A 16,619-nucleotide genomic window follows, 5' to 3' on the forward strand; every position below is an offset into this window, starting at 1 on the left:
TACAAATAATTCTAATTCTAGCTACAAGTTTTCACATAAAACATAAGCATTTGTAAAGCACCAACCACCTAAAAGTTCCTCCAAGCACCGCTTTCAATCTAGCTGGAGAAACAAGATACAAACAGAAAAACGCCAGCACTGCTGTGGGCAGCAAGTGTGTGACCGCATGGCAGAGGTTCCTACGGGTGCTGTGTGAAGGGGAGCGATCAACGCGTCACGTGATTGGTGAGGGAAACATTTCCTCTGCAAGCAAATCTGGAGTGTATTGTAATTATAATAAAAGTATTCTAAATACTTAATCTTTGTAACATTATAAGATATTGTAGGAATAGAGCTGGTTAAGAAAAATGACTTCAGGAAGGACTATTAAGAATAAAGCTAAGTAGAGCCATGGGGACAGGATGGAAAAGGTCATATGTTGGGAATAGTTGGGAAAAGTCCATCCTAGATGAAAGCAGAGGAGATGACATTTCATAGAAAAGCACCAGTACATGAAAAAGCATCGCGTTAACAAACTAAGGTATCAGGAAGCCCATTCACTTAAAAACAAAAAAATCCCATTCTTAATTACCTTGTAATGATGCTCCTGAGCAGAAGAGGAGTAAAAGGTGCAACAGGAGGAGAGTACTGTCTGATGAAGCACTTGGATAACCTTTCGTAAACTTTCTGATCTACTCTTTTCTTGTGATAACCACTCCAAGGGTCAGCATAATAAAGTTTAACAATGACAACAGCAACTTAGCATTTACTAAGCATTTACTAAGTACCTACTCTGTGGCACACTGTTCAGAGGTCTCGAGATGTATTATCTATTTAATCTCTGTCAACACTTTTATAAGGTAGGTGTAATTATTGATCACATTTTGCTACAGAGTTCTGGGTGCAGAAAGGTTTGCTTAGTAATAGTTTCAGGGTGCAAGGACATCTCCCTCATCTGAGTGGAGCCTCCTCTGGACACTGTCTAAATGCAACACACTAACAGCATGAGGTTTTAGCTGTTGAGATACATGAAAACCTAATAGGAGTAAGTCGGGCTGTAGACCTAGCCTTGTCATTTCTAGCTGCAAGTTTTTATCTTCTCCAAACTACCTTTTCTCATGTACAGAATAAGAGGGCCCATTCTTATAAAATACAAATTTTAGAGTAAAACAGACCTGGATTCAATTCTAACTTGGTCATTTGTTTAATTCATGGCTTTGAGCAATGTACTTTATTTTCTAAGCCTCATCTATAAACAGGGGATAATACTGGTATTTACCTCCTAGTTGAAGATTCACGTAAAATGGTTAGCTCTGTACCTGGCATATAGCAGCTCTGAATAACTACTGGCCTCTGTGCTGTCTTGGGTCAGGCATCCTTAGACTCATCCTTCGCCTTCCCTTGCTCTGCTCTGCTCTGTATTTCCTGGGAACAAAGTCTGCAAGCTCCATATCCCAGGCTTGGCTTCTGTGCCAGCTGATTTCTGGTTGGATGCAGGCAATGAAAGGCACTAATGGGAGAAGCCAGGGCATTTCTGGCATTTCCTCTCTCCCTGAGGTAGGCAGAAGCAGAATCTTTCTGTGGCTGCATCTTCAGGCAACAGAAACCTCACATCTCTATCCCATCCTATGCTTCCAGCTTCTGCTGTGTGATTGCTGGCTCTGGGCTCTGATCAAACGACCTCCTTCCTGGGTCTCTCTGGCAGGAGTGGTGGCATCTTCCTGCTCACCCTGATCTAGGGGCTTGCAAGCCTCTTCCATCGCCATGTAATCAATTATTTGCATTAAATTCCCTCTAAATACTCAGTGGTTTATATTATTATGGTTGGATCTTCACTGATACAACAATCAATAAAGAAGAAGGAGGAGGAGCCGAAATTGGTAGGCTGAATACAGATACATTTCCATGCACTCTTTTTTTGTAGTTTATTGATTAAGGGTATAGAGATCGGCAAACTTTTCCTGGAAAGGGCCACATAGTAAATATTTTAGGTTTTGTGTTCCATACAGTGTCTGTTGTGACTAGTCAACTGTGCCATTATAATGTGAAAGAAGTCATAGATATAAATGGCCAGGGCTGTGTTCCAATAAAGTTCTATTTACAAAATAAGGTGAGGGTCTGAATTTGGCCCAGGAGATAGATTTTGCCAACCCTTGCTTCAGGTGTTAACATAATAGATATGTCAGTCCGGCAGCACTTTTAGAAGAACCAAACTCAATTATTAATTTTTTAAATTCTTTTTACTGTTGATACCCCCTTTATACTCCATTGACACCCCCCCCCAGTTATTAAGTCAATACCAAATCATACACTTAAGAACTGATGTTAGAAGTAATATAATCTAAATTGCATACTGTGTTTAAATGTCCTCTAAATTATCCCCAAAGTGGTCATACAATCTGAATAAACACCTACAGAAAGACAAATACTTTTCAGACAGCTGCAATTATTATCAGGTTCTTCCTTTCTGCCAAAATCTGTCTTCCTAGAGCCCCGTGGTCTTGTTCCTTTCCTCTGGATCCGCACAAAGTAAATCTAACCCCTAAATGAAAGGTACTAGACCTTGATGGCGTCCCTAAGGGCACACCAGGATTCATCATTAGCCCTTTTAACACAAGGCACCAAGAACTGGCCTTCATTGTCTTTAGTTTTTTTCAGCAAATATATATAAAATGCTTACTATGTGTTACCTATGATCGAGGCTCTGGATATAAGGCAATAAACAAAACAGATTAGATCCCTGCTGTCATGGAGCTCACTGTAGTGGCAAGGAGAAAGAAGAAACACAACACAGGTTAAGGAGATTGATAGTGAGGTGGAGGGAAGTTGTTTTAAATAGTATGGTCAGAGAAATTCTCAGATAAGGTGGCACTGGAGCAGAGTTAAAAGAAACTGAGGGGGCCCAGCGGTGTGGCTCAGTGGTTAAGTGTCAATCCATGCACCGACAGATCACCAGTTCGATTCCCAGTCAGGACACATGCCCAGGTTGTGGGCCAAATCCCCAGTGGGGGGCATGCAGGAGGCGGCCAATCGGTGTTCTCTCTCATCGATGTTGCTATCTTTCTCTCCCCCTCCTTTCCTCTCTCTCTAAAATCAATACAGAAAAAAAATATTTTTTAAAATTGAAAAGAAAAAAGAAAAAAAAAACTGAGGGAGTGACTTAAGTACATATATGTGAAAAGAGGGTTCCAGGAAACAGTAGATGCAAAGGCCCCGAGGCAGGGGCATGTTTGGGATGTTCACAGAATAGCATAGATGATGGAAGGGCTTAAGGGAACTGGAGTACACTTGGCTACTTGATCCCATGCCTTTCTGGCTCTAGAATACATCAAAGTGTGCTCTGTTCTCCTGATTTCAATGTTTCCTTCTGTGAATGCTCTCAGAATTTGTGTTGATTAGAAATAACTCCCGCGGGAATTGTATACGCTGGTTCCAAAGAATGAAAGTGATCAAAAAGGAGTTAATTTCTTAAGAAAAAATTACATAAAATATATATTTTTTTGTTTTTGTTTAGGAAGAGTGGAGAGTTTAAGGAGTAATGCTTTTTAAATTACTCAGGGATTATAAATGCTGACACTATGCAGAAATCCTAACAGAGAACAATGGGCATACACAACAAATTCTTTCTGTAAACCCTGACAGGTTTTCAGCCTCCTAGTGTTAACACTAATCAAGCATCCTCTCCTTTTAAAAAGCAACCAGCAGGGCCCCACATAAATCCAGAGAGAAAAGCTGCAGGTCTCAGCATCTTTTGATCTTTGTATTTTCAAAAAAAAATTTAAAAATTAATATTATCACTTTATCACCACTTGTTTTTTCGGAGATCTGTGTTGTTAGCACATTCTATAGAGTATCATATGTTACCAATTTTACTGATAGTTTAAAAACATCTCCTTTTGACTTAGTACTTTTTATTGGTAGATAAACTTAAAAAAGAATAATTCATTGGGGGTATAAAAGTTGCTATAAAAAAAATCTCAGCTTCTGCTGATAGACTTTGCAGAAATTTTACTGGGGTTCTAATTATGGTTTTGTCCTGAAGAATAGGGTGACCTTGACAAGTCCAGGAATCCCTTCATGCCTTCTTTCTTTTATTTTTCATTTTTATTTGCAAAATATACCCCAAATGCTCATACCTTTAAGAGGAATACATCCCTAAATATTTTACAAATGAGGAAAATCCTGAAAATACTATACTTTGTCTCATGGGTAATAAAGAGTGAGAAGCAGGCTGAAAATGGAAACCCTCTTCCCCCTTTCCCTCTCCTCTCCTCTCTTCCTAAAGGGGAGGGGCAGGGGAAGGTACGAGGGTTCCTACGACTCAGGTAAAATTGCAAAATGAGCAAAAGTGGCATTTTGTACCCTACATCCTCTATGTCTTTCCCACCCCCTGCTTCTTTTTTTCCTTTCTTGCTTTCATACCAAATGCACTTTTACTTCTTCAGTATTACACTAGTATCTACACTCCTCAAATTTATTTCTCTCCTTCCTCTCTAGGATAGCAACATATTCTTAGCCAGTAATGTCCCATTAGTTGGGGAAACATGAGTGGAATTTGGATTCCAACCCCTGCTCTGCTGAGCAAGCCATGCACTTGACATAGGACAGTGAAGAAGAGAAATAGTTCTGTTTGTTCACCCAGACAGGCATCTTTTTCTAAATTACACACAAAAAGCCACAGGGGTTTAAAAAGGACTTGCTTCCACACCCTCTCTTACAAGTTGCCAACAAAATTCCCCATTTCCTAGCTTTTAAGTACTGTCTGATTATCTCATTAAAGAAATTGGTAAGGGCATTTCCAAGGTTAAATTTTGTGTTCAATGCAAAGAGAGAATCACTGCAACCACGTTTTAATCCAATCATCTTACCCTTTGTTCTCCGCATAGTTTTCTGAGTTTTTGTTGTTGTTTCACTATACATTTATTTTTAAAGAGAAACAAAAGCCTGATAAACCTACAGTGTCCAGACAAACTTGAATCTTGCTGACATATTTGATACGATAATCTTCCATGTAAGTTTTCAAAAAAGTTACTTCTAATGTGCCTTGTAGAATCTGAATTTAATTAAAATGCCATCTATCCACAGCATAACCCTTTCCCCTAAGCCTATAAATATGTTAAGAAACAAACTTTTACTTTGTACCTTTTTAAACATCTCTTTTAAGAACAAAATAAACAAGGCAGCTCTCTTCTGTGCTTAAATCTAGTCCTTGCTCTCAAAATTCGATGCACACCATAAAATCCACACCGACCCAGAGAAATGACAACACCCCTGAGATTTTTTTGCCATACATAATAGTATATTATGAACAATATTTATAAGAATAAAGCGGTTGATACTTATTTGTTTTCTGATCATAACTTGAGACACAGTTATAAACTGTTAGTTAATAGACCCACTCTGTACTTTGGCATCACTTACCCACACCTCTCTCTGGGGGCAAGGTCGATAGGTTCAGAATGCCCTCAGCTATCTGGTTCTGATGCAGGGTAAAGTTAGACTGTACGTCGATGTCAAAGGTGACCAAACTCTCTCAGAGAAGCTTACCTTGCCACCCTCACCTCCCAAGGGCTCTATCTGTTATAAGAGCTCTAGAACAGTACTCAGAAATTCTATACCTTACTGCATCCCTTCCATGGTACTGGTCTGTTCCTTATTTAAAAAAAAAAATAGTTGTCCTTCCTCTTTATAAAAGTGATTTGAAGATTTAATCTATAGAACAAAAATGTATATAAAATAATAGCTATTCTGTACTGAGTACACATTAAGTATTAAGAGTGCACTAGATAGTGTGCATGTGTTTCTTTTAATTCTCAAAGAGCCCTGCAAGTCTGATGCAACCATACTTTATATAGGAGTTCCCCGAAGTTTCCTGAGGTTAGGTGTCGTGCCAAGGTCAAACAGCAACAACTGTTACAGTCAGGATTTAAATTTAAGTCAATTTGAATCTGAAGTCTATACATTTTTCACTACAATCCTACCTCTAAATATAGGTTATGCTTTTCCTGTGTACCACAACCAAAGCAATCACACCACTTAATGACCTTAAGCAATGGACTGAAGAAGAAAAAAATGCAGAATAACATGCTCTTCTAGTACAGCTGACTGAGAAAAACCCAGCTACCATATAATCTATTCTTAAATTCTAGAACAGACCACAGATGACCTGGAAAATCCCCTTTGACACAATTTTTTATAGTTTTGATGCATAAAATGGAGGGAAATGAAATGTTTAATATGATTCTCTCAGCCAAAGCGGAACTTAGGTTTTCACCAGAAGTTCTACCATAGTCACATTATCAGCAAACACACAAATAACACACATTCACACAAAACCAAACAAGAAAATACAAGGATTTTCTTGGTTTTGCAGAATACCTAAGTAACATCAGGAAATCCTTTTTAGAAATGTAGAAAAGTCCTTTTGATAATAACTAATAATTCTCTTTTAGACTTTGATATAAAATTTGGCTTAAAAACTTAACATAGCCATATTTTTACTTCTTACAAAAATCAAGTTATCAAGTAAGGTATTCACAGCATCTATAAATTCTGTTTAAAATAATTATACTACATACACCAATGTTTATCCAGTTACAACATTTTGCATGATAGTCTTAAGTCACTGGAATAAAAAATTTCTCAGGAGGGCAAAAATGCCTGATTAATAGTTAATATTTTTTATACCAGTGAAAAGGAGATTCCATACAGATAATAATCAAAAGTATGTTTTCAAGCCAACACTTTTCAGCAGATACTTCACAGATTTGGAGGTTTTACTTCTCATAATGGTACTATCAGTTAGTTCCTACTTTATGTATTTCTAAAACCTGTCAGGAACTTATCAATCATTTATCTCTATGTCAAAAGAGGGAAACTGTATCCCCGACCAATGCATTCCTAGCATCATTACGTCCATACAATTCTGCTCTCCAAACCCAGCTTCCACACGGCTATGTCTATGAGATTAGCTTATGACCCTAAATATTCCTTTGTAGCTTCTGGTTTAATGGTAAGGACCAAAATTTCATCCAATTCTTCTGTGTCTGGCCCTGGCCGGTTTTGCTCAGCGGTTAGAGCCTCGACCCGCAGACAGGAGAGTCCCAGGTTCGGTTCCCACTAAGGGCACGTACCTTGGTTGCAGTTAGTCCCCGGCCCCTGGTCGGGGTCGTGTGGGTGGCTGCCACTTGATGTGTCTCTCTCACGTCGATGTTTCTCTTTCTCTCTTTCCCTCTCTCTCTCCCTCCTACTCTATCTGAAGATAGATGCAAAAATGTCCTCAGGTGAGAATAAAAACAAACAAACAAATAAACAAATAAAAAATGTATGTTCCTGGTTTCTCAGTAGTTTTAAGATGAAAAGCATGTTTGTTTGTTTCTGCCATCACTATTGTCTTTACCTGCTAGTCTGTCCTGGAGACCATCAATGTGGATGGCAAAGAAAGAGTCCTTGTCTAGATCCTTTTGAAGGCTTTTGAGCATGGCTAGTGGTGATGCCCATCAGGTACATCCTGCTGCGAATAATCAGCCTCAGAGTTTTGTGTGTGAATATCTTTGGCCTCTAGATTGTTATGTCACTGTTGAGAGTGGTCAGGCCCATTTTGCAGCTGAATAGCCTTTTGGGATCTTTTTCTAAGTCTTTAGCATTGAGAATGTTCCTTTTTAAGTTGCCTCTTCTATCTCTGCAGAGCTCTTTCTTTGAAACTGCATGAGCGAGCCAGGAACTAACGGGAACACTCACACTGTTCTTCCTCCCATGGCTACACCTTTCGAGAGTCCGTGGTGGGAGTAAGGATAGGGAGAACGTGTGGCTATCTTCCTTTTGTGCTAGACACTTCTGTTTGGCCTACATTTGTTCTAGGTTATAATTTCTCCTCTAATCTAAGCAAAAAAAGTGCTGTCAACCTTGTGTGATTGGATCTGATTTACCAAAGTGTAGGGATCCATGTAGGAGGAGTATCAAATCTTCAAAAGAGTAGAGTGTGCCCTTGTGGGTATATCTCCTTTTGTCATAACTATAGACATTATGAATTTCAGAACTGATAGTGTTTGCCTCTTTACCTGGGTCACAAGAAAATGCAGAGCAAAACTTGTGGCCCACCTTCAGGAAGTGAAAAGGATCTTGTGGTATATATTTCAGATATTGACCCCAGCTTTAATTATTTTCCTTTTCCTATGACTTTTTTATTTTTTTATCCTCACCCGAGGACATTTTTTCATTTTTTGTTAAAATAAGATGGGAGGGAGAGAGAGAGAGAGAGAGAAACATCGACGTGAAAGGGACACATCGAGTGGCTGCCACCCGCACGACCCAACCAGGGCCGGGGACAAACTGCAACCGAGGTACATGACCTTAGCGGGAACCGAACCCGGGTCTCTCTGGACCACAGGCTGACGCTCTAACTGCTGAGCCAAACCGGCCTGGGCTATGACTTTTTAATTTATTCTATTTTTCAGTTGTGATTTTAATGAATCAAACCCGACTCTAATCAGAGAGTGAAAACTAATAATAATAACATGAGAACTAAGCAGTAATTTAAAACACCAGCTGGTTAATCATAGAAAGGAGAAGGTCAAGGCTGCTCTACTATATGGGAAACTGACTGGGCTGCAAGATCTTAAAAGGAATGCAAGTAGGGTTCCTTAAAAGGAATGCAAATACATAATGACACAAGTTAGAAAGCACAGGGCAAGCCTCAAAGATTCAGGACACGAAATAAAGAGCCCTAGTCGTCCTGCTCTCTGACTGCCTGACATAATCTCATCCTGGACAGTAATTTAAAAAATCTTCCACGACCATTGGAGTTTATCCTTTATATTACCTCTATTCAAATCTTAATGTCCAGCTGGTATGGCTCAGTGGTTGAGTGTCGACCAAGAGGTCATTGGTTCGATTCCTAGTCAGGGCACATGCCCAGGTTGTGAGCCCGATCCCCAGTGGGGGGCATGTAGGAGGCGGCCAATCAATGTTCTCTCTCATCAATGTTTCTGTCTCTTTCTCCCTTTCCCTCCCTCTCCCTAATATCAATAAAGAAAAAAACAAATCTTAAGAAAAGCTCTTGCATCACAAATGATCAAGCCAAAGGTGCTTATGCATTGTTTTTTTGTTCTTGACTGTTAAATGGATTTTAACTAATTGGAAAGTTTTCTCTCAGATCTTATTCACAGAGTCACTAAATATGGTGTGCGTAGTATTAAATTGTGTAAAACATGCACTAAGGCAGGAGGCAGATCTGATAAAAGACAAGTATACTCTGTTGAATCCCTTAGAGTAGCTCATAGCAGACACCCAGCCATTATAGACTACAAGAACATTTAAAGCACCTTTAGAAATAAGTACAAAGGTTAACCTAAAGGATACAAACACAATAGCCCTATCATGCTCCTACAGTGACAACCATTCTATGTTAACTGGAAAATATTGAAGTCTTGCTTGCATTACTCAATCATAACTTCAACCAATCACCCTTATGATTTATCATTAAATTCTCTGTCCTATAATGTAGTCTATATAACAGAAACTTTGTGAATAGATTTTTTAAATGTAAGTTTCTGTCTAATATAATACATGCATTTCTGAAACATCTTTTTCTGCAAAATTGCACACTAAAACTAACAAGCTTAAGGGGAAAACAGCATTAGAGGCAGACAAAAGTCAGAACACTAATGAAAACAATAAGAATTCTAAGAAAATACTAGCACAATTTAAAAAATACATGCCAAATTCCTAACAAAGAAATACTAGAGTAAACATAGGATTTTTATCTTTAAAAAAAGGGGGGGGGGATTAATAAGGAAGGGTTGAGATTGCTGGTTGTAAGGACAAGAGGCCAATGTACAAAGAACAGACAGAAATACACAATAAGGACTTTAACCATGGAGCATGTGGCCAACTGAGCCAAAAGATGAATGTGGGATGAATGATCATTATGTCCTGCACAGTTTTCCTCTGTTCAACTGTATCAATGTAGTTTGATTTCAGCTGGTTTATTGCTTAGTGGCACAAAATATGGAACAAAATAATTCATTTATGGGTTAATTTATGTTGCAGAAACAAAGTTATAACAGAAAGATATACCAAAACTTTAAATTATCAGAGTGTTTCTAAATTTATATTGAAAAAAAATTAAAGATTTCTTACCAAGTCAAGTCACTACTGAGGAGAACTCTCAGTATGGGAAAAAAATATGGTTAAAATAATAGGTCTGATAGGTACTAAGTATTCAATAAATGTTAGCAGCAGTTACTACTACTATTACTGTTGCTGCTACCTCTACCAGTACAGTAGTCCTCGTTTCCCATGGATTCAGTTACCCAAGGTCAACCGCAGTGTGAAAATATTAAACAAAAAATTCCAGAAATAAACAATTCATAAGTTTTAAGTTGCATTTAAATTCCCTTTAAATTTAAATTCCATTCTGAGTAGTGTGGTGAAATCCTGCTCCATCCCTTCGTCCAACATATCATCTCACATCATCACAAGAAGAAAGTTGAGCACAGTATAATAACATATTTACATAACTTGCATTGCAGTATATTGTTATAACTATTGTATTTTATTATTAGTTATTGTTAATCTCTTCCTGTGCCTAATTTATAAGCTAAACTTTATGATAGGTGTGTTTGTATGGGGGAGGGGAGGATACATAGGGTCTGGTACTATCCGTGGTCTCGGGTATCCACTGCGGTTGGGGACATGTCCTGCACAGATAAAGGACTACTGCAAAGACAGAAGCTAAAAGAGCTCTGACCCAGACACCTGTGGCATGGCCGGTATCTGTTACTCTACTTTCTTGCTAACAGAATTCTGATTTTTGTTCAGGAATCTACTTCTCAAGGAATGTGACCATAACCCCATTAGGGGCATATCTGGATTAGTCTAAACCAATTATAATAATCTTATTCCTTTTGCCCCTGACTGTTAAGAGTAGGCATGTGACCTCATGGCCAATAAAACATGAAAGAAGTTAGCTAAGAGAGCAGAGGAGGAGCTTTGGGGAAAACTTTCCTTATATATTGCTTAAGAAAGATATACTAGAGCAATTTGTCTTTTCTTCCTCTGGATATTATCTGGATATTACCACTTACATTTCTGAATTCCCTGTTCCCAAAGAATTTGACCTATATAAGTGATTTCCCAGGAAACTGTAAGATCCTTGAGGGTAGAAACTGTCTTTCACACTAGCACAGTCTGATATTCACTAGGCACTCAATTATTTGTTGAGTGAATGAAAAAAATAATACTAGTAACTTGAAAAGGTCATTGTAATTGAAACTATATTTAATTACTTCAAGATGCATTACTAATTATGCACTAATTAATTAATAATGCATAATTATTAATTATTTAATAATTAAATATAATAAATAAGCTAAAGAGTGTGTTAGAAGGTGGGGGGGGGGGAACAGAGCAGCATAAAGAACATTAGGAGTACCAGGGTTGAAGGGAGCAGGGAAGGTTACAATTTTCAATGTGGTATTCAGTCTATACCTCATTAAGAAGGTGACAGTTGAATAAAGGTAAGAGTGTTAGCCATGTAGATATTTTGAAGAGCATACAAGGCAAGGGAAGAGACATGTAAAATCACTAAGTTAGGAACGTGCCTGGCATGTACAAGGAAGGAGGTCCATGTGGCTGGAACAGAGGGAATGAGGAGGAAATTGTAAGAGATGAGTTCAAAGAAGTATTGGAAAGCCCAATTGTATAGGACTTGCAGGCCTTTGTAAGGAATTAGGATTTAGGTAAAAATGCAGAGCCACTGAAGGGTTCTAAGCAAAGGATATAATCTGATTCACTCTGCCTTCTATATTGAGGACTGTAGGGAACAGAAATAGCATGGGGAAGTCCACCGGCGCTGTCAGAGTAATCCAGTGAAAGGGTGGGAGCAATGGAGGCAACGAGAAGTATCAGATCTGTGATCTAGTCTGAAGGCAAAGGCAGTCGGACTTTCTGAGGGATTGGCTGCAAGGCAGAGAAAGGAATTAAAAAAATCACTCAAGGGTTTGGGGCTTGAGCCAGACAGAGTTGACATCTGAGATGGGAGACACTGCTGGGAGAACAAGTTTGTGAAAATGTTTTGGAGATAACATTTTGGCATTTAAAATAGTAGATGTCTATTAAAATCCAGTCAATAATAAGATATGAGTCTAGAATCCAAGGAAGAAGTCTTAGTTGAAAATACAAATTTGGGGGTTAAATGACATATGAATGGTATCAAAAGCAATGAAAATTGATGAGGTCACCAAGAAAATAAGTATTGGTAGGGCAAAGAAAATGGCCAATGGCTGAGTCCTGGGTAGTCTAACATTAAGAGGTCAGAGAAAGACAAGTGCCATATAATTCCACTCATGTGTGGAATCTAATGATCAAAATAAACTAACAAACAAAATAGAAACAGACTCATAGATACAGTACAGACTGATAGCTGTCAGAGGGGAGGGGGATTGTGGGGTGGGATGAAAAAAGGTCCTGGCTGGTGTGGCTCAGTTGGTTGAGTGTCTTCCTATGCACCAAGAGGATGCTGGTTCAATTCCTGGTCGGGGCACATGCCTGGGTAGTGGGCTCGATACCTGGTGGGGGGCATGTGGTGTTTCTATCTCTCATTCCCTCTCCCTTCCTCTCTCTCTCAAATTAATGAAGACATTTTTTTTTTTAAGGTGAAGGAATTAAGCAAAAAATAAAAATAAAAACCAAAATCATACACACTGACAACAGCATGGTGATGACCAGAGGAAAGGGGGTGGGGGAGGTAGAAGAGGGTAAAGAAAGGACAAATAGTGGTGGAAGGAGAATTGACTTGTGGTGAACACACAATACAATCTATAGATGGCGTATTACAGAATTGTACACCCGTAACCTACATAATCCTGTTAACCGATGCCGCCCCAATAAATTCAATTAAATAATGTATTTAAGGAGGTCAGAGAAAAGAATAGGAATCAGCAAAGAGGAAGGAGAAAGAAGAAGCGGTAAAACAAAAGGACAAACAAAAAGCTGGCGTGTCGTGGAAGCCTACTGAAGATCAAGTAGGATGAACACTTGGACTGACTACTGGATTTAGCAACAAGGAAGTCGTCTGTGATGTGACAGCAACATTTCCAGTGGAATGGTGGAGGCAAAAACCTGACAGGAGCAATTTTAGGAGAAAATGAGAAGAGGAATTAGATACAGTAAGTATGGACAACATTTTTGAGGAATTTCGTTACAAAGGAAGATGCACATGGGAAGATACCTGCTGGCTTTTTGTGTTTTCAAGACAGGAGAAATAAGATTTGAATGCTTGTGGAAAAATCTAGAAGAAAAGATGGAAAATAATCTACATATGTATGGAATAACCAAGAATCAAGATAGGTATAGGGTTGGAGTGAAGGTCGTGTGTAAGAGTCTGCTGACATGAAATTAAAAGCTGTGGTTTTTAGATGGGGGGAGGGAGAATTATCTGGAATGAGATATAAAGAAGATAGTTAATCCTCTTTCAGACCCAGTCCTTCAAGAGCAAAGGGAGAAAACACAAGTCCCCAACTTAAAAGAGCTGCAGAGGAAGCAGGATCTTCCGAGAGCCAGTTTCCATTAGAACAAGAAGGTGAAAGGAAGGAAAACTCAGAGACATCCGGAATTTTGCTGCTGATGGGTCCCGACTTCCTGAGGGCACAGACGTGTCTCAGCATTTAGGCAGGGATAGGAAACAGAAGAGGGCATATGCAGAGCCTTGTGGGATTAGACGGCAGAAACGAGGGATGCTGTGGGAGTCGGGGGCTTCTGGCAGTGGCAAATACAAAGCGGGATGAAGAGTATTGTAACCTCTCAAGAAAGATAATGATGGTACAGTGGTGAGTGTTTGGGGGACAAGGGCAGTTCGGGGCGTGTGGCTCTCTCTCAATTCCTACTGGGGGAGAGTGTATTTCTCCTAGTGCTGGTGCTTCCTCTTGACTCCTGTGGATGGAACTGATGGACCCCAGGTTGGTTGCCTTTATTACGAACAACTTTAAAAATTCATGTCACTGTCACACATATGGATTTCTGCTCAAATAGCTTATAATATTTTTTAAATGTTCCTGCTCTGGGTGAAGTGTAATTTTTCATAGCAGAGTTGGTTTTACTTACATCTGTGTTACAGGAGCGGTACCGCTTCCTTTCCCCAAGGCAGTACTTTCCACCTCCTGAAGGTCTGCAAACACAGTTGTTCAACATGTGAATACACTGTATCTACCCACAGAGAAAGCACATATGTTGTATGATGAACACATATGAACATTTACATTAAGAAAATACAATATTTGACATTGTACTAGTAATTAAAATAATCATGCTGGTGATGGTTAGTAATAATGATTATGATGGTCAGCTGTTAAAATTAAGGCAATTTACTGTGAGTGACTTTACAAGAGTGCTCATTGTCATGATTTACATTAAGATAATGCAATTCAATCAATGTATTGTCTAATTATCATAGTAAACAGGTGATTAGTTCAATATGCAATGTGAGCTTCAAATTCATTTATTTATCATGAAAAGCCACTTGAATCATAGTCAACAAAACCCATAATCAGATGCTATTTGTTCACCAAGTTGGAAATGAAAAGTTTGCTTTTTTCCAAACTGGAAACAGGAGAGGAAACTAAATAACTCTCTGAAAATAGCTTTAGTTCAGAGTAAATAATGCAGAAATAAATTTCTATCTCATTTCAAATATAGCCCTTAAAAAATTAAATCTAAACATCAGATGGGTTTGCACTATATAAATACTTTATATAATACTCAAATGTGAGATGAAAACATGACATGTCAAATATTTGATTTTCATAAATTAATTTTTAAAGTATTTAACATTAGGGAGGGCCATCTGCTATTATTTAAATGCTATTTTTGAAGACTAACTTGTTCTTTTAAAACAGGTCTGGTCATTCTCTTAAATATCGGATATACTATTTATGATTATAGAGTTTTATCATTTCAGTTATTATTTTACAGTAGCCTACAGTTGAACTTAGATTAATTATTCTGTACTTGTTTTAAAAAGATCAAAATCTAAATTGTAACTTTGGCTCACTGGAATCAATGGGATGATTAAAGTTACAATTCTGAGTAGATTTTGAATGCCGGTGAATGCTGACTCTAAGCGAGGAGAATAAGTGGCCCCGCTTGCACCAGCTTGGGAGAAGTGGGTTGGCCAGACAAAGACGAGGTGCCGGGCTTGGTGGTAGTGTGATGGTTTACGAGGGGGTGACAGCGACTGAACTCTGTTTAGCAGGAGGGTACAAACAGATGGAAAGTGGGAGAATGGAAACACAGAACTAATATCAAGGGAAACAATTTCAAGCTAAAAAGAGACATTTATTTAGAGAGGAGCCAAAGAGAAGGATCCCGAGTTAAAATGAGAAGAAAATAAAAATAGGCCATCATTTACGCCAGAAGGAGGAAAAAAGCAGAAGGAATATCATCACGTTGTTCTGCACCAAAATATTTGTTGGAAAAGAAGGCCATCAACCTGAGCTCTAGACAAAAATGTGAGCCCTTGACCTGCTGTAGCTGTGAAGGAGCAGTTTAGTCTCCAGAGGGACAGGAAAGACCAAGCAAAGGGAACAGTCCACCTGCAGTGGGCAGCGGTGGGAGGGAGAAGCAGCAGGGATAGCAAAGAATACCGATGGGGCTGGCCTTCTGCCAGGGGGACTCTGGCTGGAGGAAAAGATGATGGGAGAGGAGCAGTCTGACCTGCATAAAACAGCCACAGGGAGAAAAGTGGTGGCAACTCCGGAAGATGATTAATGGGGGCATGTGAATGGAAACTATTTTAACACATGGGCAGTATTCTTTTCATTGTGATTTGTGATGCGAATCAAGGCATTTCAATCCTTGAAGTACTCTCATTGGTCCTTTTAATACTAATGTAGCAGTAATAATTTTATGTGACATGTGAAAAAACCTTAGGTTTCCTGGGAATAATGATAATGTAGCTAAGACCAGACCTGAATTCATCCATAATTCAGTAGTTTTTGGAGGAGGAAATCTATCTGATTATTAGTAGATTATGAAGCCTGGCTATACCTGGGACAGATACACAATGCTTTTCTTTTTTCTCTTTCTTTTATTTTTAGTTACATAGTAAGGGGCGAGGAAGAAAAGGAAAGTCTGTCTAACAAGGCTCCTCCACTCTCCTGTGCCTATTGCTTGTTCTGAAGACAAGCACTTGGCTCAGGAGTGAAACGTTTTTACAGATAACATGTGAAACCACAGCTTTGAATCATTTCCAACTGTGTCTTTTTTTTGGCTCCGGCTTACTTTAGCTACTTACGCTGGACTGTCACAGTGTCTTAGGGATGAGGAGACGCCTCCCCCGCAGGTCCTGCTGCACTCTCCCCATAGTGACCAGGCACCCCAGCCCCCATCTACGCTCTGGGGCCAAGTGCCAAAAGCAACACAATCTCCCTGATAACACCACTGCAAGATTTCACAGAAAACACAGAATTAGCTTTTAGGCAGATAGAGCTATCAGGATAGAAATACACAAGGTTCAGGCAATGACCAATTACAGGCATTAACATTCTCCCAATAGATAACAGACAGAGTTCTTTAACTGTGTTTACACATTGGCGATGGTGCATGTGATTTGTAAATTATCTTTAGCCAGGCAATGATTTCTA

The 16,619-nt window shown here is 39.0% G+C and overlaps 1 protein-coding gene across 1 annotated transcript in view; it reads right to left on the minus strand.

The window, feature by feature from the left end:
• The window catches only part of ADAMTS6 (ADAM metallopeptidase with thrombospondin type 1 motif 6), a 222,699-nt gene that overhangs the window by 72,087 nt on the left and 133,993 nt on the right, over nucleotides 1-16,619 (minus strand). The window contains exons 12-13 of the mRNA XM_036279502.1: nucleotides 16,271-16,416; nucleotides 14,083-14,146 (exon numbers count right to left, since the gene is read on the minus strand). Coding sequence (XP_036135395.1) covers nucleotides 14,083-14,146; nucleotides 16,271-16,416 — 210 coding nt within the window. The remainder of the gene's footprint in view (nucleotides 1-14,082; nucleotides 14,147-16,270; nucleotides 16,417-16,619) is intronic.

This window comes from Molossus molossus, unplaced genomic scaffold (genome assembly GCF_014108415.1).
Source record: "Molossus molossus isolate mMolMol1 unplaced genomic scaffold, mMolMol1.p scaffold_m16_p_3, whole genome shotgun sequence".
In the NCBI taxonomy this organism is placed as follows: domain Eukaryota; kingdom Metazoa; phylum Chordata; class Mammalia; order Chiroptera; family Molossidae; genus Molossus; species Molossus molossus.